General features: G+C 32.7%; 1 protein-coding gene across 4 annotated transcripts in view; it reads right to left on the reverse strand.

Moving 5' to 3' along the window:
• The window catches only part of LOC119834762, a 307,955-nt gene that overhangs the window by 122,199 nt on the left and 157,795 nt on the right, over window positions 1–27,961 (reverse strand). The window contains exons 1-2 of one of the 4 annotated variants that reach the window (XM_038359238.1): window positions 23,548–23,762; window positions 20,268–20,492 (exon numbers count right to left, since the gene is read on the reverse strand). The exons of the other annotated variants lie outside the window; for them this stretch is intronic. Of the exons in view, the coding sequence (XP_038215166.1) occupies window positions 20,268–20,321 (54 nt within the window). The 5' untranslated portion in view covers window positions 20,322–20,492; window positions 23,548–23,762. Of the gene's footprint in view, window positions 1–20,267; window positions 20,493–23,547; window positions 23,763–27,961 lie in introns of those variants that run through there. 4 annotated transcript variants of the gene reach the window in all.

Consider the following 27,961-nt stretch of genomic DNA (forward strand, 5'->3'; position numbering starts at 1 on the left):
AGAATACTTTTTACCCGGGTAGCACGCGAGTGACGCCGCGTTTTACTGCTACCTATTATATAATCCTACTTATTATATATTATATTATCCTACTAATCCTACTTATCCTACTAATATTATAAATGCGAAAATTTGTAAAGATGTGTGTGCGTTTGTTCCTCTTTCACGCAAAAACTACTGAACCGACTCCTGTGTCCCCTACTGGAGTATGGGGCAGATGATATACATCTGCTTCACTGATCGATTTTCTTTTTGGACAATAGGTGATCAGCCTTCTGTGTCCTGCCAGACGGAGACATTTTTTTTGTGCGTCCCCGGGATTCGAGCCCAGGACCCCCCGGGTCTACGCTCACGCGTTAACCACTGTACCAAGGAGGCCGTCATATAATATAATATAACTATAATTTTGTCAGGAAACTGTCATGTATAATGACAGTTTGTATAAAAATAACTATGAAAAAATGGTCAACCTTTCATCGCAGATACTATCTCGTCAAGTTAAATCTACGCCATTTCAACCACAAATCCTCTGACGCACGGAAGTTTCCAGAAATAAATGAACTTAAAAAATAAATACAGTTACATTTAGATGTATGTATATTTATGTTAATAGACTTTCGTGTTCATAATTTTAAAAGAAATTAAATTCTTAGCAAATCTTTTATAAATAAAAAATTTAAAGAATAGAAAAAATTACATAACAAGGCGGAATTCAAAGATCAAATGTTTTTCAGGTTTTATGATTTTTTATGTTTTTTTTAGTTTGTAATGGGATTTTGGTTAATTTGATAACATTTTGAATGGCTTTTTAATATTCTCCTAATTTTCTCTTATACATTTCTATTTGATAAGCGACTACATAAGGGTTATGTTATATTATATTACATAATTTTTAAGTTGGTGTGATAGTTCATAACTTCCAGTAATAATCCATTACGTATATCTTAACATTAATATTTAATAATAATGACTCCTAAATACTTATTCGGGAGTGCATTTTGATGTAACTAAAAAAAAAATTACTATTTCTTTGCATGAGTGTGGGTGGTAATCACAAAACCATTTCACAATAATTATTGTAAAGTTAAAACAAAAAATAAAAAGGCATATTCAATTTTAGCCGTCTTTGAAATTCCCTTTTCTCAGCACCAAGATATTTTAAGACAGGATAAAAGATTTGTATCTACAAAACACAGCTCGCTCCGTTTAGTTCGTTAATTTACTTAAAAAGTCTATGAAACATGAGATGAGAAGTTGCTTTCAGCTGCAAGACGCGGGTTTTAATTGTGGTATTCGTGTCTTGAAGTTAAATGTTTATACAGGGTGTTTTTATTGAGTATTTTGTTCAGAAAGTTTAGGAGACACATAAGCATCCAAAATTATGTTTTAATATTCTGTGAATACTAGAAAAAACATTGTCAGTCTGTCACTATCCAAGCCTCTTGATCGATATTGAATCGATAACCTTTGTAAGGGTAGAAGGTATTATATCATTTACTTTGTATCTTAATTTTTTTATTGACCGCCTCCTTGGTACAGTGGTTAACGCGTGAGCGTAGAACCGAGGGGTCCTGGGTTCAATTCCCGGTGGAGACGCACAAAAAAAAAATGTCTCGGTCTGGCAGGACACAGAAGGCTGATCACCTACTTGTCCGTAAAGAAAATCGATCAGTGAAACAGATGTACATCATCTGCCCCATACCCCACTAGGGGACACGGGACTTCACTATTAATTTTTTTATTGCCCATATTATATTTTAATCATAAATGTTGCGTGTTATATATGTGTAGCTTTAAATAATTGTAATGGAATTTGATTTAATTATTTGATTATGTTTAATTGTTCTTTCCTACACATACTCAAATACTAAACATGAAGAACAACAATTATTTTATTGACATTCTATTTCTACCATGTTTTTAGAAAGAAAGAAAGAAAGAAAGAAAGAATGTTTATTTAACACCACCACATTTACACACAGTTAAATTAAAATTCAAAAGTGTACTTATGACTAAACGGTGTGGTGCTAAAAAGGGTAACTATTCAGCATGTGCTACGCGTAATGCGCAGCGCAGATTTTCAGTAGCCATGCATACATTATATAAACAATACAAACATACTTATAGATATTTTAAAAGCAAATTGGTATTTAGCAAATAAGTGTAATTTTATTAGAAAAAAACATTTCTCTGTATTGATACATTTCACACTTCCCAAACCCCACCCGTCACCTAACAGCGCAGCGTGTCAAACTGTCAGATATGACAAGCACTTGGGTACGCCCGGGGTACTCCCGTATATTTGTATGGAGTAAGCGTTGGTGTATTTGCGAATACATGTCTATTGATTGGTTGTAGTATGTGTATTCTAATGTTACATGTATTGTGTTAGTGTGTGTTTGAGACTGGATTTATAAAGATGCGTAGACTTTATGCAGACCGTCGATACTGCTTAGTTTTCTCGTCATCGTTATCATAATTATTACCAATAAATCTTTATTTTATTACCATTGGATGGACTGAACCATGGATTGGATCATAGATTATTTATTCATTTATTTATTTATTTATTATTTATTGAACTTATTTAACATTAAAGAAAAAGAAAAGAGACAAAGAGGATTACCAATAAACAATTAAATAAAAAAATAAATTATATTCTCAATTCGGCAAAGATATAGGCTTTGTATTTCATAACTCTGTGGATTTTCAAACGATTCATGTGTTTGTGTTTGATAAGAAATTATCATTATCATATCATTACACGGAAATTATCATCAAATGGGACATTTTAGAATTTAGAGTGGTCCCCCCAGAGACGGTGACTTTTTGGCTGAAAATTATTGGGTTCGTTATTAACTTATGTTGAAACGAAACGGTCAAAGAAAATTGTACTAAATAATATTTGAGTACCGTGAAAAAGTTCTTACGAAGAGGTTTTAATAAATTTAAGAACAGTGATTTTTTCCACTCCAAGAAACTTGCTAAGCTCATTAGCTAAAAACTTTATCAAAGTACAAAGTACAAGTTCTTGTGAAATAAGTTTATATTAATAAACGAAGGTATTTTTGTTCTGTCCGTAAAAGTATGACAGAAGTTTTGAGTAAATTACAAGTATTTCATTCTATTTAAAATAATATAAATGCTTATAAAACTTGACGCTTAACACAGTAATTTATATTATTTATATGATATCGGAAGAGATAAGTAACTCTGTACATTACCAAAGATATACAAGAATTCGGCTTTTCATATTAACAATGCAAAAACAGAAACTACAGAGTTTCTTGCCAGCTCTTCTCTGTAGTAACTGCCTTCCGAACCGATGGTAAATGTTATAACTGTGTAATATGACGATTCAAAAGTACTTCTTTAAGTCTAATTGAATGAATAAATGTTTGAGTTTGAGTTTGAAAAAATAATAATGATACTTTTCATCAAGTAAATTTTCATCTAACCAATTAAAATTCATCCAAATCGATCGAGCCGTTTTGCTTAACAACACTTCATACACACTACTTTCTAATATTTATATCCATAGAGATTAACCACTATTAACACAGAATTTATAGCAACACGATAAATATACACAAGATTAGCCGGAAACATGTGTATCGTTCGGATATAATTAATTGCGTCTTAATTACTGTTTAATTGGCGCAATTAATCGTCCCAGACCAATGGACGATAAATATTGATGGTTGCCATGTTTTTCATTTACCATCGGCGGGTTTACAAATGGGGAAATATCACTTTTCATAGGTACAGATTAAATAAACGCAAACGTGTGGTTTTATTGTTTTGATAGTATTTTTTATCTGCGGTTCGGGTTCCGTTCAATATTTTGCATTTTTTAGGTAAAACTTACAAATGCAATCGTTGCAACCATACTCGTGTGAATTTTGATACAGAATAGAAAATTTCTCTATAACAATGGTATCTCATCAATCACTAAAGATTTCTAACAAGCAGGAAACAATAAGCTAAGATATCTAATAAAATACTTTAATTGGCTTCTTCGCAACAAAACACACTACCTTTGCGAATGTTTATGGGCGGTGGTGATCGCTTACCATCAGGCGAACCACCAGCTCAGCTGCCCGCTATGACATAAAAAAAAAAACATAAGAACCCTTGGCCACGATATAATGAAATTTGACGTTATACAAAATACGTATCCAGGACAATCTCCAGAGAGCTAAAATATTAAACGTGATAAATCACAGCAAGCGATTCTTGAGATAATTCTTCTTGTTATTAAAATAGAAAGCGCTCTCCGTGATCAATCACGACTGTCCTCACTCAGCACTGTTATTTTTAACGTTTCTCTGTAATTTACGCTGTTCTCTGTCATCTGTTAATAGTTTTATATGCTTCCAACTGTTGAAGTAAATTTGACTAATTAAACCTTCATACGCTTTACTAATTATAACTAGAAGCTAGTCCGATTAGTCTGCAAGACCCTCGAAATTGCAACAATGAGGCAATTTAAGGATACAATTCTATTCTAGAACATTCTAGTGCGCTTCGCCACGAATCGGGCCAGCTCGCACCCACACATAGAAGATCATCAACGTGAGATAGTGCATGTAGTGTTTTGGTCGTTGGCGCACACGGGCCTCCTGGTCTCACTTATAAAGAGGAAACTTTTGTTTGTGTATAAGTTTGCAACGTTTTTACGCAAACACCACAGGACTCATTTAAAAAATTCTTTCAGCATTAGAAAGCTTCAGTAGTGAGTTGTGACGTAACATAGACGAAGCTGGGTCGCACAGCTTGTGTATTATAAAAAAAAGGTTGGGCATATATGTAACTAGCTGCGCCCCGCGGTTTCACCCGTTTAAGTCCATATCCCGTAGGAATATCGGGATGAAAAGTTGCCTATATGTTATTCCAGTTGTCCAGCTGTCTACGTACCAAATTTCATTGCAATTGGTTCAGTAGTTTTTGCGTGAAAGAGCAACAAACACACACAAATCCTTGCAAACTTTCGCAATTATAATATTAGTAGGATGTATAATACAAGCAAATAACACGCCTTTTAGCACATCAAAGAGTCACTAAAAGTTTTTCCAAGAATTGAAACATCCCTCGTAATCCCTTATACCAACTAACAGTTTACTTACGAGTTAGCTAACAGGGGACGGATGGTTTTAGCAAACATTATAGTGGGGTGAGGTCGTTGAGATTAATATTTTCATCTTTCATTCACCTGTCAACTTAACTAGTGGCTAATATTGAGCATTCGACCTTGAAATTGTTGTTAGAAACTGTGAAAATAGCTTTCGAATCTATCTCGAAAGTAACATTTTTTTTTAAATGCTATAAGCGGGTAACTGATCTGGTAGTTCGCCCATGAACATTCACAAGGGTAGTGCCTATGTGAATACGCTACCCGCTTTTAAGGGAAAAGGAATATGGAAAAGATTGACAACTGCAAAGAAGGAATGGACGGGGAAGGGTGAGGAAAAGGTTACGGGCTTCCGGCTCCATTCACTGTACGAAATATCGTAGCGTGATACTATTTTACGTCAGTTTTCAGTGATGTGTGGTACTTCCCCGGTGCGAGCTGGCCCAGTTCGTGCCTATGAGTACTTGATTCTCACACAAATTTTTCTATGAAGAAACTTTTTAACTATTACTATTGGTATTACTATATTGACTACAATTAGTAGCATAATAAAACTTTTATTCATTGATTTTCAATCAACATTGCTTGAAAGCAATATTTTTTTTACATTCGAAGCTAATTATTTGGCTTATAACATATAATTATAATACGTTATTGATAAATGTAAATTATTAATAATTAATAAATCATCTATTTAAATACAATAATTTTAGAAATTTCAAGTAACCTCTGGCTCCCAAGGTAGCATATAAACATGTTGTGTTAACTAATGGTCTTTGATGTTCTATTTTCGTTTACTTTTTTATAATTCGAACATAATTCACAACACTCATATATAATTCACTATTTATTAAGCCGAAGTTTAAACTCCTTTGAGGTTTCAAATAGCACATATTAATATTCGTTAATTACACATTTACATTGGCAACATATTCTAATAGACCTCTCCCCTATTCCCGTTAATAGAAAGAAACCCCTATGAGCGAATAAGACACCAATTTGCACTTTTACAAAACATGTAATTTTCATTCCCCTGGCCCTATGACGTCATATCAAAGCCAGGGGATTGGTTGAAATGATGCCACGTGGTCGCCACGCGCCACATTTTTGGCAAATTAGGTAGGGCGCTCTATTGAATTCTAAATTTAAATGTTTAAAATTCTGAATTCGAAATTAAGTCATATTATAATAGTTGGAGTTTCAATTATATTTTTACAAGATTTTGCATTTGTTTCGAAATCTATTTGTACGACTTTTCGACAATTTAATAAGTCACAAAAAATTGTAAATCCACTCTTTAATAACATATAAGCAGTTTGATTAAGAACCATTAGAAATAACCCCATGAAATTTCTCCCAACATGACATAGATATACTAAAAAACAGAGATGTCATGTGAGTCACCTGCTAAGCCACCCTCCATACAAAACTGTTCATACCCAAGTACTCGTTAAACTATCGACATAAGGGTTTAGTACAATGGGATCTAATCTAATGTCCCTTGTATGGACAGCTGCGTAAATTAATAACAAATCCAATAAATCTCATACAAAAGCGGATTTGTTTTCATAAAAGAAGCATTGGAAACAGCTGTTTTTTATAGAGATTATAAATAATAAAGAAACCTAGACTACTGTTGTCTAGATTTTATAATAAAATCATGTTAACCAATCATATTTGTCGCACAAATATCATGACGATCGGATCTGACCTTTTGTATTTTTAAATGTTTGTATCGGTTTCAGAAACTGCTGGACCGATTTCAAAAATTGTTCCACCTATGGAAAGTTATACAACCTCAATGAGATAGTCCTATCCTACTAATATTATAGATGCGAAAGTTTGTGAGGATGGATGTATGTGTATGTTTGTTACTCTTTCACTCAAAAACTACTGAACCGGTAGCAATGAAATTTGGTACGTAGAAAGTTGGACAAGAGGATTAAAACATGGGCAACTTTTTATCCCGATATTCTTACGGAATACACGGGAGATGTACTTTAGTACACTTAGTATGTTATAAAGGTCACACAGTTCTTTTAATTAATCGATAAACTTAGGGACTATTTTTATGAACATGTGTTGTTAATTTAGCAGCGCCAAACAGTAACACTTTGGATATTAAATAAAATTTCATAAAAAAAAATTTCCACATATAACACAAGCAGAAGTCGTCGGTGTAAACTAGCTATAAGTTTGATTTACAAAATCCGACTCCCCTTTATAAAAATGAGTCATCCCTGGGGATGAAGCGTAGGGTCTCTTTTCTATAAATAATGAATAAGCAATTATGTTTGTATATTATAATCGTCTTAATGTAATGTAATAAGGTTCAGATTCGGCTAATATTTCGTTATGTTATATATAGTTTTCACATACAAAGTAGGTATATAGTACTTAACTGTTTATCAAAGTTTGAGAAAGGAAGAGAAATGAAATAAACTTTAATGCCACTCGAATTAAAGATAAGGAAACATTGATTTAATTAATGTGTGACAATCGAAACAGAATCAGCTATATTTATAGCAATGCCTAATGAGTCTTTGTTGTGTTTTTTCTATGCATTGCATTCTAAATGATATAATAATTAATATTTCAATAAAAAATATCACACTTCTTACATAATATTACTAGCTTTTGCCGGCAGCTTCGCATGCGATAAATTCGGAATATAATCCGTTTTCTCCCCCAATTTTTAAGTTACTACAATGTATAAACCTTCCTCATGAAGTACTCTATATATATAAAAACGCCATCAAAATCTGTTGCGTAATTTAAAGATTTAAGCATACAGACACACAGACGGCAGAAAGCGACTATGTCTTATACTATGTAGTGATTCGTGTCCATAAACGTCGTCTTTACATCACCATTAAGAAGCCATACTCCGTCTTAGAATATCTTCAAATGTTATTGGATTGGCCCGATTTCTACGTATGGCATTGTTCACCTACTTCTTATAACTTAAACATTATTCATAATCTTGGTGAACTAATTTTCTAACTTTGTTTATTTCTTAACTTTGTTTTATATGACTTTATTATTTATACAGCACTAGCTGTTCACCCCGGCTCCGCCCAGGTAGTCATTTATCGTAATTGAAACAATATAAGCTATCCTATCTTTTAAGTTGCATCAAACTTGATTAAAATCGGTTGATAAGTTCAGCAGTGCAACGCGGACGGTATTTAATATATTTTGTACAGTATTGATTTCTAAATTATATTATTTGATTTAGAAACTAAAGACTTTTAAATGGATTTCTAACGCGATTTATTAATTTCTAAATGTGTAATACTCGCGTAAAATCAAACACAAGAAAATACTGTTATTTGATTTCTCAAATATCCAATCATTTATTTTAATAAACTTTTTGTGAACAGAAATTTAAAAGCCTTCTAACAAGTTACATGAACAATTTGAGAGTGACAATTTGAGAGTGACAATTTGAGACCTCAAACTCTAACAGTTTGAGGTTTAAAGCAAATAATTAACTTGGGTTTTTATGTAGTTATTAAAATATGTGTGACGATTTTTTTTAATAATGATTCTTAGATATATTAAGGTCTTGTATTTGATATAAAGTGCCTTCGATCGTTTATATATCTATTAAATCGATTAATTATTAATTTCATTATATATCTAACGACTATTTTATACACATTCGATCTATTTTCACATGCATGTATTTCTTTAGACATTAATTTATCTTGCAATACAATTATTCGTGATACAATCAATGTTTGTGGTCCGTATCAAGTCGGGTTTCATCAAAGCTTATGATATTTGCTTCAATGAGCAAGTTTATGGGCCAATAGCCTTTCCGCAGCAATTTACAATTTCAACAGACATTAATGATAATTGGTGAACTGAAATGGTTAGTATATTTAAGCTAGAATGAATACCATCGAGGTATAGAATGATATAGAATATAGATAGGTATAGAATGTATACGATGTTTCTTATAATTAGTCTCTTAAATTTCGAATGAAGTGACTTTGTAACGTTAAAACAAGCCCAAAAGTGTAAAACAAAGTTTCAATACGAAATTGACATGTGCATTATATAAATACAGTTTAACATTGTGTGTAGACTACTTAGGTAATCCTATTTTTTTCTTTTTTTAATTGTTTTCTTGTGTAAACTATATTTTATTGTGATGTTTTGTTTTCATTGTTGTATTGTTTTGTATTAAGTTTACTGCTTTTTTTAATTGTAATTGTATGGAGTCAAATAAATGTTTCTTCTTTTCTTTCTTTCTTTAATTAAATTGTTACTCTAAATAGTAAAAAAAACGCAAGGAAATCAAATATCATTCTGTTGTTCAATGCTAAAAATTCATATAATAGCAATAATCTAAATATCTCAACTATCCAACTCCAACCTCCTTAACCGCTTAAATTCTGACCCTCAAAATTTAATTAATCCTGACGTAGAATTTCGGCACAAATTCATTAGATACTTGATAGTTTAATGTGATTTAATACCTTACTCTATGAACCCTTCAATGTTTTCAGCATAGATATTGTAACTAACTACACACACACATACACACACACAAATATACATATACGCAAAGGTACACGTGAAGTAATTTTAGGATACATATCTATTTATAATATACTAGCTTTCCGCCCCGACTTCACCCGTGTTTTGTCTCCATAAGAACATTTCTTGTTTTTAACACACAAAAACACCAAATGGTCGAGCCGTTCTCGAGTTTTACGCTTAGCAAACACATTTGGTGATTCCTCTTTATTCATGTAGATTTATCACATTGATTATCATACACACTATTTTTAAATACGCTGTGAAGCAAAATCTGCAGACAAAAAAATGACTCGAATATAGAAAAATTTTCTCAATTAAACAAAATACAAACGGATTCCTTCCAGAACTTTCCATTCAACCTCCCTAGCATGAAACCCGAGACCAACATACCCACACTCTCACATCACTTATTCACCGGAGCTTAGAATAAAATCTGCCCTAAGTAGAATAGCAAAGGTCTTAGGACACTATTTACTAAGATAGAACCGCTGAGGGTTATAATCCCAAAGGAATCAGTACCGACAGCAAAATAAGCTCGTAAATTTCTACGTATACGACTGTCGAAGACATTAATGTCGGAAGTGAATTACTGTTCATATTTTTCTAGTTACCTTTCGAAGTAAATATGGGAAAGAAATTTTATAACACACATTGTGTTTTTGAAAAGAAATTTTATAAGACACTTTGTCTATGTGAATGTTTGTTTATGTTCATCATTATATTATGGTCTTTTTGTTATTTGAGATAAACAAACAAAACTGCTTAAGAAATAATGTTAATTTCAACCAATCACTCATTCACGTAGTTTATTTTGATACTAAAAAATATATCTGAAGCTTATCGTTTATCATTGGAACAATCATTAAGTTTTAAATACACTTTTAATTACTATTGCAAGGCAATTTAACCCTGGGCACTTCAATTAACTTCCGTATAATTTCTTTCCCAAAATGTCACATACATTCTAACCTAACGTTTGATGCTTGTTTCGATATATATTTGTAATGTTTTCACACAAAAACCTCTAGACCGATTTCAAAAATTCTTTCACCATTAGAAAGCTGCAAATTCACGGATTAACATGGGCCATATATATACCACGGGCAAAGCCGGTGCGATCAGCTAGTACAAGATAAAACAGTTGGGTATTTCCATCAGACATTTGATAAAGCAAACAAATTACATATGTACGTGCAAACCACGCAACGTCTGCGGTGCAGGGGTTGCACTAAATTTTACAGCCCTGCATAATGCAGTTTTCATGTAATCTCTGCTTCTTTATGATCTACCGTGTATAACTTTTATATTCGTTGGAATTATTTATATTATCTCTTGATTTATGACTTATTTCTTGATAAAGTGTTTTATACGACCTGGGTTCAGACTAGAAATAAAAGATAAACAAAAAAAAGTGAAATCGTGAATGTTGAAATGATTGGGCCATATCTTACAAAACAAAACATCCATAAATAAACTTTAACAAACATAAAAAAGTTTAACCTCAAAATCAAAGACTTCGAGTGACATTTCACAAATACATTTATCGACAATTATTTCAATATCAAACAAAACATCCCTCTATGTACATGGAGCCATATAATTGGTAAATATAAACTGGCATATAGACAATCCAACCAAATCAAGTCGTATTTTGCTGACGGTACAAAGCGAAGTTTGCTTAAACAAGGGAAGTTCTCTCACGGTCCAACAGAGCTTTTTAACGATGCCCGATCAGCGGAGACAACGGCTCTCCTTCTACTAATTGATTATTTGTTTTTTTTTTTTTTTTTTTTTTTAATCCGATTGCGCTTTTCCGTATTTAGAGGTTTTATACTAAAGGATTGCTTGGGATATAGAAGTAAGCTGAGATCTAAAAGGTTTCGAGGTTTTAAGACTGATTCTCTTAGAGAAAAAATCTCTAACAACTTATTACTTATACAGATAAATATATTAAGTTCTGCGAAATACTTTTATAATATTAAATCTATGTAATTTGGTATACAAAAATTGAAAATGCTTTGAATTTTTATATAATAAAGCAAGATAATAATTCAATAATACTGAAAACTTTATGTCAGTTCGTCACAAAAGCAGTAAAATATAAAAGGGTTTAACATTTATAAAGACAATAAATGGAAACGATATCTAATAAACTAGAATATAAAATACGAGAACAAACTCATAAGCCCTTTTATTTCCGACAAGATTCATATGCTAATAAATCTTCTGGATGCTGACATGCATCATGCTAAATCGTAAAGCTGTCCAAATGTCCACTATACCCACTGTGAGATGGATGGTCACTGTGTTTGCAGTTTTTTTTGCTTTTTTGCAGAATTATTACAATTATGTGCAGTGAGTATACATATTTATAATATTGGGAGTACTAAATATTGTTAAGTGATGGCGGAATTGTTGCTGTGTGCATATATAAACACCCGTTAAGCTCATATAAACACCCGTTATTTACTATGTGTGTGTATTCTACACAGGTTCTTTACTAGTATGCATATCTATGCATATGTCACTGATTAGTTTTGTGTGTGTGAATATTGAAGAACTTAATAGTGAATAGATAGACTCAGATAGCAACCGAATAACAAAGTACCAAAAAAAAATAGTACAATTGAGAACCTCCTTGGATTTTGAGAACTTCAAAAAATTGAGCGTTTATAAAACTATTTGTTATACAATTATTCTAAATCAGTACATATTATGAAGCAAAGTCGCTATGTATGCTTAGATCTTTAAAACTACACAGCGGATTTTGATGGGGGTTTTTTTAAATAGATAGAATGATTCAAGAGGAAGGTTTATATGTGTAATAACATCTATTAAATTACTCCGAATTCAACGCGTGCGATGACAAAAAAGCTATACAATATAAAGAAAACAATAAAGTTACAAATCAAATGCCCAAAGATTTTACGTAACTGTCATTACGGAGGTCCAAATAATATTTCTCTGTAGCAACAGCTCTTGAGACGACTGCAAGATGTATCTACTTGTGCACGAACACTTAATTTACTATTATTTCCCATTAAATTGTGAAATTATATCTAAAGGTTTAATATATAAAAACGATAACTAACCGAAACCAAATAATTGGTTGTACAAAGACCCTGTCACTATTGCTAGGTGACGTTTATATTATCTTTATATTAGCTTCTGATATCTAATTTTCTATATAGCCCGTACATATATAGCCTATAACCTTCCTTAATAAATGGGCTATCTAACACTGAAAGAATTTTTCAAATCGGACCAGCAGTTCCTGAGATCAGTGCGTTCAAACAAACAAATGCTTAAGCTTTATAATATCTATACTAAATAGATAGTTTTTTTAAGTTACAGAACGCAAATCGACTACTTTTGTTTCGGTCAAACCCTAGCAGTAGGTATGCCAATGGAAACATAACTTATACATAAACAAAATAGAAACGCCAATTTATCAACATCAAAGTGAGCAAATATTTAGTTGAGGACATCAAAAGTTCCGCAAACACTCTTATTCATTAATTAAATCATTTGAACATAAACATTTCAACCGACAGTTGTCAAGTATCGATTGCGACTACCCTTATAGTGTTTAAAACGCAAGTTATAGGCGGTAGCGTGTTTTGCGGTTTGTGAGGACGGATGCTTGTGTATGTGTATGTTTGTTTGTTACTCTTTCACGCAAAAACTATAGAACCGATTGAAACGAAATTTGATACGTAGATAGCTGGACAACTGGAATAACATATAGGCAACTTTTTATCCTGATATTCCTACGGGACTACGGCAGACTTACGCGGGTGAAACCGCGGGGCGCAGTGAGTAGTCTATAACACTCATAGATAACGTGTCTGTCTATTGGTTACCTATTTATATTTAAGAATCACTGTAAACATATATTGATTGAACAAATTAATTAATAAATAAACACCTAATTTTATATACCATTTTGTTTAATGCTTTTTAATTTCATACCGTTAATATACATATAATTAGATTTATTCGTATGAATGATCTTTTATTGTCCATTGAGTGATGATTTGATGTAAATGTTATCTTATAATTATGTTTAGTTACCTAGTTTTAGTTGTGTTTTTTCCAAGTCATTGTCGAATTCGGCTAAAACCTATTATAGCATTTTGATAAATAAATACCTAAATATATATTATTATATTCAATTCGTATACATTCAATACGAAACACCTCAGTATGTTTATACGTAAAATAGTGGCTGATATATAAATTAAAAAAATAATGAATAATATTTACCAGCCCCAGTCACCACGTTAACTTGAGCCGCACATCAAAAACACCCCACAAAACAAGGGTGGATTTGCGGAATTAAATAAAAAACGAGACTAACTGGACACAGAAATGGCGTCGCGTGTTGCCTCAGTATCCTAATAGATTTATTATCTGTGTATCAGCGAACTGTCAGTTCTGACGTTTTATTGTGTTATTTTTTTATTGAGTTACGCTTGACAGCAAGCTCATCGATTTTTTTTTTTTTGCCAAGAAGATTATATAGATATTAGTTATTGCTTTGTGCCATCGCGCACACGTTAAACATTCCTTTAAAAAAAGGTTGCCTGGAAGAGATTGCTCTTAAGCAATAAGGCCGCCTTATAGAACATATGTGCCGGCATGGTCTTTTTTTAGAATGCCAATTTATTTTTCGGTGATATGTACTATAAAGAATAAATAATTAAGATTTAAATATTTGTCAGCGTCAAGTAAATTATCGATAGGTTTATACATTACAAACTGATAGTTTACAGAGTATCAAATTTATTATGCAGTATTTAAACGACGTTTCAAAAGCGAAGGAGGTTTCAACGCTTAACAATATTAAGGCATGCTAGTATATAGTCAAATTATTACAAAGGAATATACAATTTACTAAAAGAATATATGACATATAATAGCATATATTATAATTCGTATATACATTTTTTAACTAGCACTTGTCTAGCGCAGATTATGACCTAAACTCTCATATTGACGGTATTTGTATTGGGACCGAATAAGAGCTACATAGAAATTTATATGTATATGACTAATAGATACACAAATTAGAGAATAACAAAAAAATATACAACAAAGTAAGAATATAAGTAATATTGTATTATTAACAAATAATAATTTAAGCATGTTCCTTTGGAATATTGCCGATTTTTTTCACTTTAAACTATTCCACGACTCCATTCACAAAACAAGCAATACCATTAGGTCTGATTCATTACAGCTCGGTTAAAACGATAAATCAATATTTGAGATGCGTTAAAGCACCCCTTCTGTTTGTTCGATTGCAATTGGACTTATGCAGTGCTCAGTGGAGACCAATTTTGATTAAGACTGCAATCAACATTTATTTGTATGAGATATTAGTTAAGTAGTTATATGTAATGTAAAAACCACTTCTAAATGATGTCTAGTTAGTAGTAGTATGTAGTATTTGAAATTATTACCATTAATAACATTCCGCGTAACAATATTTAACATGTATGACGTATTATCATTATTGCTGCATTAACGCTTGTCATTTAAAAATTTGAAAATGGAATAATGTATTCCATAAACAAAATTTTCAAATAAAGGCTTCCATTCACCCTCAGCACGGAACATTCAAAACAAGAATGTCAAAATATTGCAATGTTCAGGCGTTTTATCCCTTCTAACCATTATGTGCCATAACTCAGTTAGCGAGGTCTGGCAACAATGCTATTTCTCCCACTTTGTTATTAGATTGCGATGGATGCTTGAAAAAAAATTTATCACGCTCAACATCTGTTTTGAGGCACCTTAACTTATGTATAATAAGTCTATACCGTGATTGAATGGTAATTGTAATAACTATTTACTTTTTCAATTTCATAAAATCGTTTATTAACATACATACTTTTTTATGTATTTACTTTTAGTGTACAATTTTTACTAAGATAGTAAGTAGGTCTCATTGAAACGACAGGCCGAAAATCGTCCATAAAAAGTTTAATCCCAAAAGCATTCTAATTTTGAACTTCATCGCGAACTCCCAACAGATACATCATCTAAAACAGATAAAAAATACACCAATTGGCGCCAAACGCCATTACAAGATTGTCACATTATCCATCATGTGTTGCATCAAGTGAACGCACCCCACTGCATAACGCCATGAGGCAAAACCTATCATCAAAATTGTGGATGTAATCAGTCATTAATGGACGTTGGCACCAGTTATTTCGTTAAGTGATCATGTTGATTATCATTGATGATGTCTGCACGTGTCTTAGAATGATTTCATAAAAATTTGAATAAAGAATTATCTAAACTGGATGACTATTTTTCATTTTAAAATCGTGCTCAGATTTTCATACGATCAGTTTCATTCGAACAAGCAAACAAGCAAGTATCTATTTTATTTTTCTTATAGCGAACCAGTATTGCCCGCACCAGTATAATTATCGAAATATTTATTAGTAAAATAAAGTTATAAATTTCACGATAAAAGCTCTTGCTAATTTATATAATGTTTTTTGCAGTGCCCCATTTTCATGACTGCATAAAGTAACATTTTAATAAGCACTTTCTTGAAAAGACAAGATTAAAATATACTTTGACACGACGACAATAACTAAAAATGTTACCTTCACTTGAGAAAATTACGCTGAAGGAAAACATCGAGAGGAAACCGGTATGTCCAAGAAACAAAATTTCGACGACACGCGACATCTGCAAACCCGCACTTGGCCAGTGTGGTGTATTATACCCTAAACTCTCATAGAAGGCCTGTGTCCCAGCAGTGGGAAAATGTATGAGCTGATGATGATGACCAATTAGTTATAGTTTCAGATCTAACAGTAAATTGTATCTCATTTTTATACATACACTTATGAGCTATTAAAGATTATCAACATACAATTGTCCAAATATGTTTGTTTATTCAATCTAACCGAGTTACATAAACAGGATAAAAATGTTGGCGCCGCAATGCCGACCCAAGCGGGCGAAGGAGCCGCGGCGACGGCCGGCCCGCGGGAAGATTCAATATCCGTTGGAATACGAGATATTCGATTACTCGATTATTCGCTCAGGGATTGCAGACTTGGAATCGAATTGAAGTTTCATCAAATCTTTACGAGTTCTTGATAATTGCGTCCATTTTAGCGATACCTTGTTGAGATATAAAACCGATTAAAGCTGATTTTTTTTTATATAGTTTTTTTGTATGATAATATTCCAATAGTAATGAAAAATTTTTCGTACAAAATACGATAAGATTACATAATTCAACTTTATAAAAAAAAATATAAAAAATGATATTACATTTGACAACCCTACGTGCAATGTTATGTAAGCGCATCATCTAATTGGACACAACAATCGCAAGACGTCAGATCAAAGCACGCCGGGTCCAATAAAATGTCACGACACATCAGGGATGTCACTCGCAGATTAGCCGCTCTCATTTAATTGCTTTAGGGCTTTTCCGTCTCAATGGCTTTTCAGCATAGCAGGCTAATAAATTAATGATCGAGTGTTTGCCCATGGACGTTAATTAGTGCATTGTAATCAATATTTAAAGGCCTGCTAATGAGTTATTGGAAATAACGGATTTAACGCACTTTGATTACACTAAACTGTTATAATATTATATTCGACTAATTAAATTACCGTCTATTACCCGTTTAATTTGCTCTTAGGTGTTTCATATAGTTCCAGTATGTTATATATTGTGTTTTCAATAGGCTTTCTTAGCCCATTCGTCTTGATTAGGGTAGTGTTTCGGATATCACGGAGGTGTGAGGAGGGCCCGAGGCCATTGAGAGTTATATGAAATCGAGAAGAAATCGTGTTATGATCCCGACTTTTGAAAAGGGAATTTCTGTGATGTTTTCTTTATACTTGAATATTGTACCTATATATATATTTATGGTACAATAAAAAATTGTCAATTTAAACACAAGAAAATACCACGTAGATAATGTTTCTAGCCTGTTAAAACACAAGCGAGAGTGGTAACCGTATTTTTGTAATAAAAGCAAAGCAAAGCGCTTTCCTTGACAAATAACGTTGATTTACAAGCGCTTACGTCGCTTTACGGCGTGTATGGTGAGAGTGTAATAAAATAATGATTTACGTCTAACAAGGAAATGTTAAGGGCCATCATTAAATACTTCAGCGCTAAAATTATATGCTCCTTATTTTGTGCTTGTGTGTGTATTCGTTATGTATTCAATGAATATTTTTAAAATTATTGTTAAATATATTGAAATACTCGGGCCTCCTATGAGGGTTCCACTGAACCATCATAGAAGGCCCGAATCCCTGCAATGGAAATATAAATGGACTGATGATGATGATGGTGATGATAAAATATATTTCATTATTTTGTTCCATTGTCTTGTTCCAGTTACTTTCTATTCACTGGCGTGTCCCTTTTCAAGCTTGAAGTCCAACGGATACTGTCGTTTAAGAAGTAGTAATACTTGAGCATCATAAGTATTGCATTATAAATTATCAAGATATAAACAATAGCATTAAAGACTAATAGATAATTTAAAAAACACCAACTTTGTAATTAATCAAGGAAAAATTCACTGTTGAGACTCTCGAAGAAACGAATTAAAACATTAAAAGACGTTCCGAAGTTCCGAAAGACATTGTTTAAGCATATCTCATTCCGACAAAACGTTTTAAAATGCTACTGAATATACAATTGTGCCAACAGAACGTACGGAGCTAGTGACATATTCGTGGACTTTTACAGAGATTTTGGCATCCGCTTCTTTCTCCACTGTCTACTTTCCTACAACAATTTTGTATATAAATTATATGAATAACATTATCATGTGTTTTATATAATTTATATAATAACAATTTTATACAACCCCTATTTAAATAATTTATGTATATATCCTACTAATATTATAAATGCGAAAGTTTGTAAGGATGTGTGTGTTTGTTGCTCTTTCACGCAAAAACTACTGAACCGATTGCAATGAAATTTGGTTTGTAGACAGCTGGACAACAGGAATAACACATAAGCAACTTTTTATCCAGATATTGATACGGGATGGGGACTTAGGCGAGTGAAACTTTTATTTTGGTAGTCGAGCACGCTTCGGCACGAATTGGGCCAGCTCGCACCCGGGAAGTACCACACCCCCACTGAAGACCGGCGTGAAATAGCATACTGCTGTATTTCGTTCGGTGAGTGGGGGAGCCGGAGGCCCATTTCCCTTTCCTTACCCTTCCTATTCCTTTCCTTTATTCCTCTAATCAATCCTTTCCCAATCCCTTTCCAATTTGAAGTCGGCAATCCATTTGGAGAGACGTAAGGTCTGCAAACGACCTTACGCCTCTCTCTCGCTCCAATGCCGATGGTGACATAAAAAAAAAAAAAAAAAAACCGGGGGCGCAGCTAGTATATTAAAAGTTGTTGCCACAGCTTCGCCTGCGTGGTCAAAATAAATTTTCATGGTACAAACTTTCATCCCCTGTTTTTCTCCCCTCAGGGGTAAAATTTATGAAACTTATTTCATACCTTCATCTACAAAATTCAGCCCAATAGGTCTAGTAGTTTGGGCTATGCGGATTTAAATCAGTCAGTTAGTGATCTTTACATTTTATGCATTTAGTGCATTGACAGTGAGGATATCGTTAGAGGATGCATTTTTATTTTATGGATGTTAAGAGGGCATTACTAGAAGCGTAAATTAAAGTTTTTAGGGTCGCCACACTCGTCCCGCGGCCGCCATTTTAAAAAAAAGGGTTACACAATATATCTCCTAATATAGCAATTTTACAGAATACTTAAAAGATAATTCTTTTATAAAAAAAAATGGTTGCCTGTAAAGTCGGTTTTACGGGCGAAGATTTTACGTGACAACGTCTTTTTCTCGGTAAAATATTTATTGATATGAATATTATTAAATTGCACAATAGGAACAAGGAATTGAATGAAAATAAGAATTGCACAAATTTTAACTATAGAAAATATATTTTGTTTACTAAAAAGACAGAGACAGAGACACAAAGCACGCGCCGATTCAATGCGCCTAATTCTCTAGTGCTGCGCGCGCGGCGGACCGATCATAGTTCGGTGACTCATCGTAACGTTACCTTTTTCATGAGTGACTCCGAGCCGCAACCTAATTTAAGACGTTGTCACGACAAAATGTTGTTCTCTACAACTTACATAGAAAAGTTCTCTCTACAAATTGTAATGCGTTTTAGATAATTATTTTAGAAATAGTTATCGTATTACAATGTGATTCGTCGAACGGCATTTATTGGCGATACATGCAATACAATACAGATAAAAGTTAAATATTCAAAATATGAGAGTAACTGTCGACACTTCACGTCTGTCTCTTCTTCACGCCTAAACCTCTGAATCGATTTGGATTAAATTTGGTACAGAGTTAGCTTGAGACTCGAGAGAGAACATAGAATGGTTTCTATCCCGGAAATCTCACGGAACAGGAACTGTGCGGGGAAACCCCGGAAACAGTTATCTTTTCCCTTATGAAAAGCTAGTACTAAATAACAAACATCGAATTCAAATCACTAATAAAGCAATGATATAATAAGCAATACTAACATGATTGACACCGGAGATTCTGGTCTTGTTCAATTTAGATAAGTTGGTGCCCATCCGTAGCCATTAAAGCCACCTCGGCGTCTACCTGAATCCCGCCTTAAAACCTCATGCATAGAGTTCAAACTCGTACACGGTGTACTTGGCACAAATGTTTTTTTTCACTATCACAGTATTTCGTTGAACACAACTTCTATAAGTCTTTACGTCACTTTTGGTCAATGTAAGCTGAAATGTAAAATTTATTGAAGAGCTTAAAATAATAGAAAAAATAAAAAGGTCAATACAAATATAGATATAGCTGCAACTACACATTGATTTATATATTTAATCTTAAATGGAATGTATATTTCAGAAATAAAGTATTTATTTACGATTTTCATAATCATGTTAAATATCATGTATTATTACATTTTAACAACAGTTTTGAGTGGTAATGTAAAAAACCCATAATGTAACATAATACACGAACACTCGAATCGGTAAAAACATTATTTCTATTTTAAATAATGTTTTCTCTAATAGTAGTAAGTAGATAAACTTCTATAAATAATATATAATGCCATAAAAACACGATTATAAACCATTGCGCCATTCGGGTTGAATTATAAAATAAATTTTATTTTATCAACGAATACAAAATATAGCCTTGTAAATTATGCAATAACGTTATCTAATGCATTTACACAACCCAAAATGGTGGTTCATTCACTCCGCCCACGCCCAGCGGTGGGCGGACAGGTAAGTGAATCAACGTATCTGTATCAATAATGTTTGAATTAAAGGTTGGAAATATTACAAACGAATTGTCCAAATTGTGGGGATATATTTTTCTAATATCTGTTAACGAAAGAACGTGGAACCTTCTAGAACCTCCGAGATAATATCATAACAGTTTATGGGCGTGCTCATCATAGGTGAAGATTGTAATATGTAAAATTGATATTATTTTAAAAGAGCAACTACAGAGTTTCCTGCCGGCCCTTCTCTGTAGAAACTGCTTTCCGAACCGGTAGTAAATGTTAAAACTATGTAATTACGATTCAAGTGCTTCTATAAGAAGTAATTGAATAAATAAATGTTTGAGTTTGAGTTTGATTCAACCTAGCACTATCAAAAGTTCTTCATTCGTTTGGTCTATAGTATCGGTGGCAGACGCCAACAACATCTAATAAAGCTTTTGGCTGGCCTGGAAAGACTCTTAGCCAACCTAGTTGGTGTGATAATTTAAAAGAAGCATTCGTATACACGACAACGAGTGTTATAGGCTTGTTTTTTTCTTCATGGCAAGAAGATACAACATAAATAATAATACAATATAAATCTTTATTGACATAATCTTAGAGGTATAATGGTGAATGCTATAACTGTGTAATATGAAGATTCAAAAGTGCTTCTATTTAATTGTATACATTAATATTTGAGATTGAGTTTGAGTTAAATGTCATGAAACGTTTTCCAATTAGCCAGCGTCAAGTACATAATGCTACTATTGTCAAATGTCATACAATAGCGATGTAAGAGATATGAAATTGATACCAATTTATATGCCGTGGTTATAAATAATGAAGAAGCATGATTATACCGTATTTAACATAACTATCTCTAATCAATGGGGAGGGAACAGTGAGTCACTGTTTCACACGATATCGTCCTATTATTTACACTTTGTTATTGTAATAGACATTAATTTCTATGTTTGTGGTAATGCGAGTTATTTTTAAATAATACTGACATATTGATCTTTTAAAAAAGGTTTTATTAAGATAACATATATGATGAAAAATAATATATGTAGTGCGATCTCTACTATTATTTTAATATTATAGACGCAAGAGTAACACTGTCTGTCTGTATCTTGAAATTGATGAGATTTAGCAAAACGATAGTATAATATCCGAGAAAGGACGCAGTATAGTTATTTCCCGGAAATCCTAAGAGACAGTCAACTAAACGCTTCATTGTTTTAAGATAAAACATTGTGATGTTAGTTGAAATTTATACGCTTTGTATCTTAATGACTCGTTAGTGAAAACAAAAGATGAAGCAATAAATGTTATATTGAAGGCTTAGTATTTTCACAATATACATTGTTAGGTTTGATAGATGAGTATTTGAAAGTGCTATTAGGTACAAATTGTATGGTCAATGGCCATAGAAAAATCTTATTATAAACGAGAAGTCGAGCAACATGGATATTAAATTGTTTGGGCACGAGAATTAGAGTTACAATGAAAATAAAACTGTAAGAAGGAAACAAGTCGATTCTCAAAAGATCATTATTTACCCAAAAATCAATTAAGATTGTATTAAATACTGTCGTTAGCGTGGCTTGAATTATTAAAGAAAAACGTCTAATTAATGTCATTTGTATTGAGTTATAAAGTACGAAGAAATAGGAATATTTCCTCTTTTTATAGTCTAAAAAGCAATAAAGAATTTATAATCCATGAACCAGTATACATGTACAATATTTACAATGCGGTGCATTCGATCAATAGTTTAGTTTAAATGACTCAAAGGAAGGGTTGCAGCCCTCCAAACCGTCACGATAAGCTTTGGTTAATATTGCGGGATTGTCTGCTATTCTACATTTAAATTTCGAAAGAGGTTTTATGAAATAGTTTTCACGTGAGTTACATTTTTTTTCTTAATTTGAATTTAGAATAAGTTATGTATTATGATTGCAAATCTATTTTATAAATGAAGTGTGCGAGTATTCAGGTTTTATTTTAATTGAAATTTATGTGTACCTGTTTGTGTGATACTAAACAATTGTATATATTCACAATTTTTTTATTCACGAGAAAAAGCTAAGTGATGTCAATGATGAAAAATAATGTCAATTAAAAGAATAAATGGATTCCTATTATATTTACACCAACTGTATACAAGACGTTTCTGTAATGTTTCTCTTTCAGTATTTTCCATTTACATAATTTTTAAAGAAACACTTACATTATTAATTCCTAGTATCGAAAGTAATATTATAAATTAAATAACCAAGTTTTAAAATGTGACGAAACGAATTCAATGTAAAGGTCCCCATAACTGTTATTACGTTTTAATTAAAATTTCGTTATTGGCAATAAGCGAAACACGACCAGCTGAACACAAATTGATTTTAAATACAGTTTCGTTTATTTCAATGGAATATAAATTAAATCAAACGCCATTCACAACGCTGTTGAGTGTTCAAAAGCATGTTTTAGTTGCAGCTCTCTATAAATTAAACGGTAAATAATAAAAAATAAAACGAACATATAAAAAGCTCGGCGGTCACCTTAAAAAACTGATACAAAATAATTTTTACTCCTTATTTGTCCGTTTGCGAAAAATACAATAGTGTTGTATCAAAATTGGTGAAAGTTCATCACTTCCAAGGTCACTTGTTATCACTGAAAGTATCGATTGACAGTTGTTTTGTTTTCACACGCGATCGAACCAGCACTGCTCCGACAAACTGACGCACGTGCGCTCCCTTCGACGGCAAGCCTCACACTGCCGGTCCTCCCTTATTTCGGAATTCGGGGGGCGCTTGCTTGGCCGCTTTGTTGTATCAAAGAGGGCTAAATTATTACGGTTTTGCGATAACATAATAGGACGGTGCACTAAATTATAGAAAGGATAATGCTTTTTATTGAACGCTAAAATATAGAGAATCGCTCTATATTTTTGAGCTTTAAGAGCCTGAGATTTGAGACGCTAAGTAGAGTTAGGTCAATGTAGAGATAAGTTTTATCTGAATGAACTGAAAGGTATGACTGAAAGGTGAGGGATTATAATCGAATTGTAGAGATGTAGAGGGCGTGTGTTATCTATATATTTAGTAAGTATCAAATGGAGAGTATTGATGGAATTGGATAGAGCCAATAAAAAATCTTCCCAATTGCATATCTACTGAAAATAGGAGTATCGTCACTAAGTTTATACAGCTCGTGCCTTAAGCCAAATAAGTGCACAGTGCAAATAGTGCAGTAAAAATCAAATACATTTGCCCTATGGCCTATACCCCACAAAGGACAACGTCTTTCTCAGAAATACAGCAATTCGTTATTTATTAAGAAACCGTTGAAATAATCGCTTATTTGCATAAAACCATAAATAACCAAGTATTGATACAATCTGAACGCAATTTAAATTCCTTAATACAAACATTTCTTAATGAGAAAACGTTATAATTACTTTATGAATGAGCATGGTAATTAGACACAAACAGCTGTGGACTGCACCAAACCAAAATAGATACGTCACGGCAAAATGTTCATTCAATTACCGAAATCAGCGCGAACTAATTGAGCTCTTATATTCTACGGAATACGGATGAGATTAGTGTGCTGCAAGTGGGTTTTTGGTGAGTAATTTGTGTGTATGTAGCGTAGGACCACCGCGTCGCTTTTAAAACACGAAGATCGGCTACATTTGTACAATTGTACAGTTTGGGACGTAATTGCTCTTTTTCTAGGTTCGAAATATTTGCGTATTATATTTTTTTTTATAATAGACATATATTATTTCGAACGTAATATAGGTGATGTAATAAATATAATGGGCATATTGTACTTTATTTATTGAATTATGAGGCTGTTAAGTTCAACTAAACTTTTCCCTTTAAATAAAAAAAATGTGTATTCAGAAATTTTTAACAAGAACAAAAAAATATACAAGGTCGTGAAGAGTGCAAATTAATTATATGAACCAACTATTTCGTTTTGATTGTTTGTTTCCAATTTATTGTCAAAATTTGACACAAAAATCAAACAATTACCTTCATCATTAAATCACGTTTATCAAATCATTAAATAGAACATAAAATAACTGGGAACTATAACACAAACTTAAAAAAATAAATAACTTTATTCTTTTATTATTTAGGGACTTGGAGTTAATATGTCAGTCTCATAGTATACACAAAACCTGCAGATTATTCAACTATAAACATGTAAGAGAAAATAGACATTATTACATTATTCTTAAAATGTGTGTCCTTCATAATTTATTAATTCTTCACAAATTCTATTTCAAAGCTATTACAAAATGCTATTTTACAATTTCAAATACACCTACACATTCTGTCACAAAACTGCTGGCAAATAAATATCATTAAACTCACATTTTTCCGTAAACCCTGATTATAAATGAAGTCCAAGATAACCTGTATCTAAAACTATGGATTTAGTTAGCAACTTATGCAGCAAAATGTCAAGATATAAGGATTTCCCCAATGTTACGAATCGTGTACAGGAAAACTTTGATCAATATGAATATGACATATTTATCAAACATCAATTTTAAAGAATGCAAAATATTGTATTTTGTTGTGTTTGATTACATATCTATCTATCTGAGAAATTTTGAAAGAATAGAAAAAATTTGATCACGAGGCAGGATTCGAACCTGCGTATCTTGCCTAACCGTAGCAACGCCTAGCCTCTCGGCCACCCGTGATCCTGCCACAGTAATCGAATTTCTTCTACTCTTTCGGTTTCATGTGCCTAACGGTTAGGCAAGATACGCAGGTTCGAATCCTGCTTCGTGATCAAATTTTTTCTATTCTTTCAAAATTTCTCATTTATAAAGCATTTTCAATGCTATAAAACTAAAAATTTAATCTATCTATCTTTTATATAAAAGAAAGTGGTGCTAGTTACACTATTTATAACTCAAGAACGCATTAACTGATTTGAGTGAAAATTTGTGCAGAGGTAACTTAGAAACAGGAGACGGACATAGGTAAGTTTTTATTCCGGAAATCCCACGGGAACGAAAAAAAGTCTTTAATTTCTTATATAAAATATCGTTATTCATATTGTATATATCCTGTTATTTACTTGCTTAGTATCGGTAGAGTCGTTTACCCCATTGCAAAATTAATTTAAAATTTTCAATTAATATCGCAATTTTTATAATATTATGAGATTATTATGATTTACGCGTGAGTTGACCACACTTGATTTAATAGTTTATGAGGTGTTTAATCTAAACGCTACTGGGTTAGGTATTTCCATAAAAAATAAGTATGGAAAAAAGGGTTTGCTTACAGTGGCCATATGCAAGTGAGTTTTTTTTATAACTTATTTACTTTCTTGGTGTAGTTTTCTTTTATATTTGTATTATAATATATTATAAGATGCATAGTATGTAATAAACGAACAAACACAACAGCTTATAGCTAACAACGTCATAAATAACGCTACTAGAAAAAAATATATAGTCACTAGTTGGGCCCACGGTTTCAACCGCGTAAGTATGTATCCCGTAACAATATCGGGATGAAAATTGCCTATTTGTTATTCCAGTTTTTCAGCTATCTACGTATCAAATTTCATTGCAATCGGCTCAGTAGATTTTGCGTGAAAGAGTAACAAACTTCCATGCACACATACATCCATCCATACTAACAAACTTTCGCGTTTATAATATTAGTAAGATATAAAGTGTCCTGAATGACCTAATCGCTTCAGAGGCAATAAAACAGATTTATTTTCTCGTAGGATAGCGTAACCTTGAATCCCCTCGGTCTAGACTTTGCTGGCGGGCCTATTGTCTAAACGGATTCAGAGTTTTCCCAATTATAAATTTAAATTAGTCCTTTAGTCTCCGCTTAGCCTAGTCAGCGGAATTAGGATTTAGTAGGCTCTTAGTTTCCGAAGTATCTTTTGTGTTTAGTGCCTATAATTTAGCAGCCATTAGGAGTAATTTTTTTTTTTTTTTTTTTTTTAATGTCATAGCGGGCAACTGAGCTGGTGGTTCGCCTGATGGTAAGCGATCACCACCGCCCATGAACATTCGCAAAGGTAGTGCCTCTACGAATGTGCTGCCCGCTTTTATGGGATAAGGGAAAAGGAAAGGATCAAAGACTGGAAAGAAGGACTAGACTGGGATGGGTGAGGAAAAGGAAATGGGCCTCCGGCTCCCCCACTCACCGTACGAAACACAGTGGCATGCCACTATTTCACGCCGGTTTTCTGTGGGGGTGTGGTACTTCCCCGGTGCGAGCTGGCCCAATTCGTGCCGAAGCTTGCTCGACTCCCACAAATGCAATATTTTAAATAATTTATAATTATTTATAATTAGCATTAAATTGTTGTCTAGTAAGTTTTTCCAAGCTCGAAATCAACCTAAAATTATTTAGGGGAAAGTTTGTATGTAACACAGATGGATGGACTGGTTTTTACTGTAAAAATGCTCATCGGACGAGGAGGAAGACTATTTTTAACCGACTTCAAATAGGAGGTTCTAATATAGGTGATTCGATTATATATTTTGTGTTTGTTATCACATAACTTTTTATTGGGTGAATTGATTTTGATGATTCTATGCTTATTTGAAAGCTGTGTGGTGTTCGAAAACTCATATTTAAAAATAAGCTATAAAAACAATATTAGGTATAAATCCCAGCTTACCTCTTGAAAGATCTTTGGCGACTACTTTTTTATATACATGACTAGAATTTTTTGGTTAGTTATAGAAATAATATGAATGTACTAGCTGCGCCCCGCAGTTTCACGCGCGTAAGTCCATATCCCGTAAGAATATCAGGACAAAAAGTTGCCTATATGTTATTCAAGTTAACCAGCTGTCTACGTACCAAATATCATTGTAGCCGGTTCAGTAGTTTTTGCGTGAAAGAGCAACAAACACACACACATCCTTACAAACTTTCGCATTTATAATATTAGTAGGATGTATGTGTA

This window comes from Zerene cesonia, chromosome 20 (assembly GCF_012273895.1).
Source record: "Zerene cesonia ecotype Mississippi chromosome 20, Zerene_cesonia_1.1, whole genome shotgun sequence".
Classification (NCBI taxonomy): Eukaryota; Metazoa; Arthropoda; class Insecta; order Lepidoptera; family Pieridae; genus Zerene; species Zerene cesonia.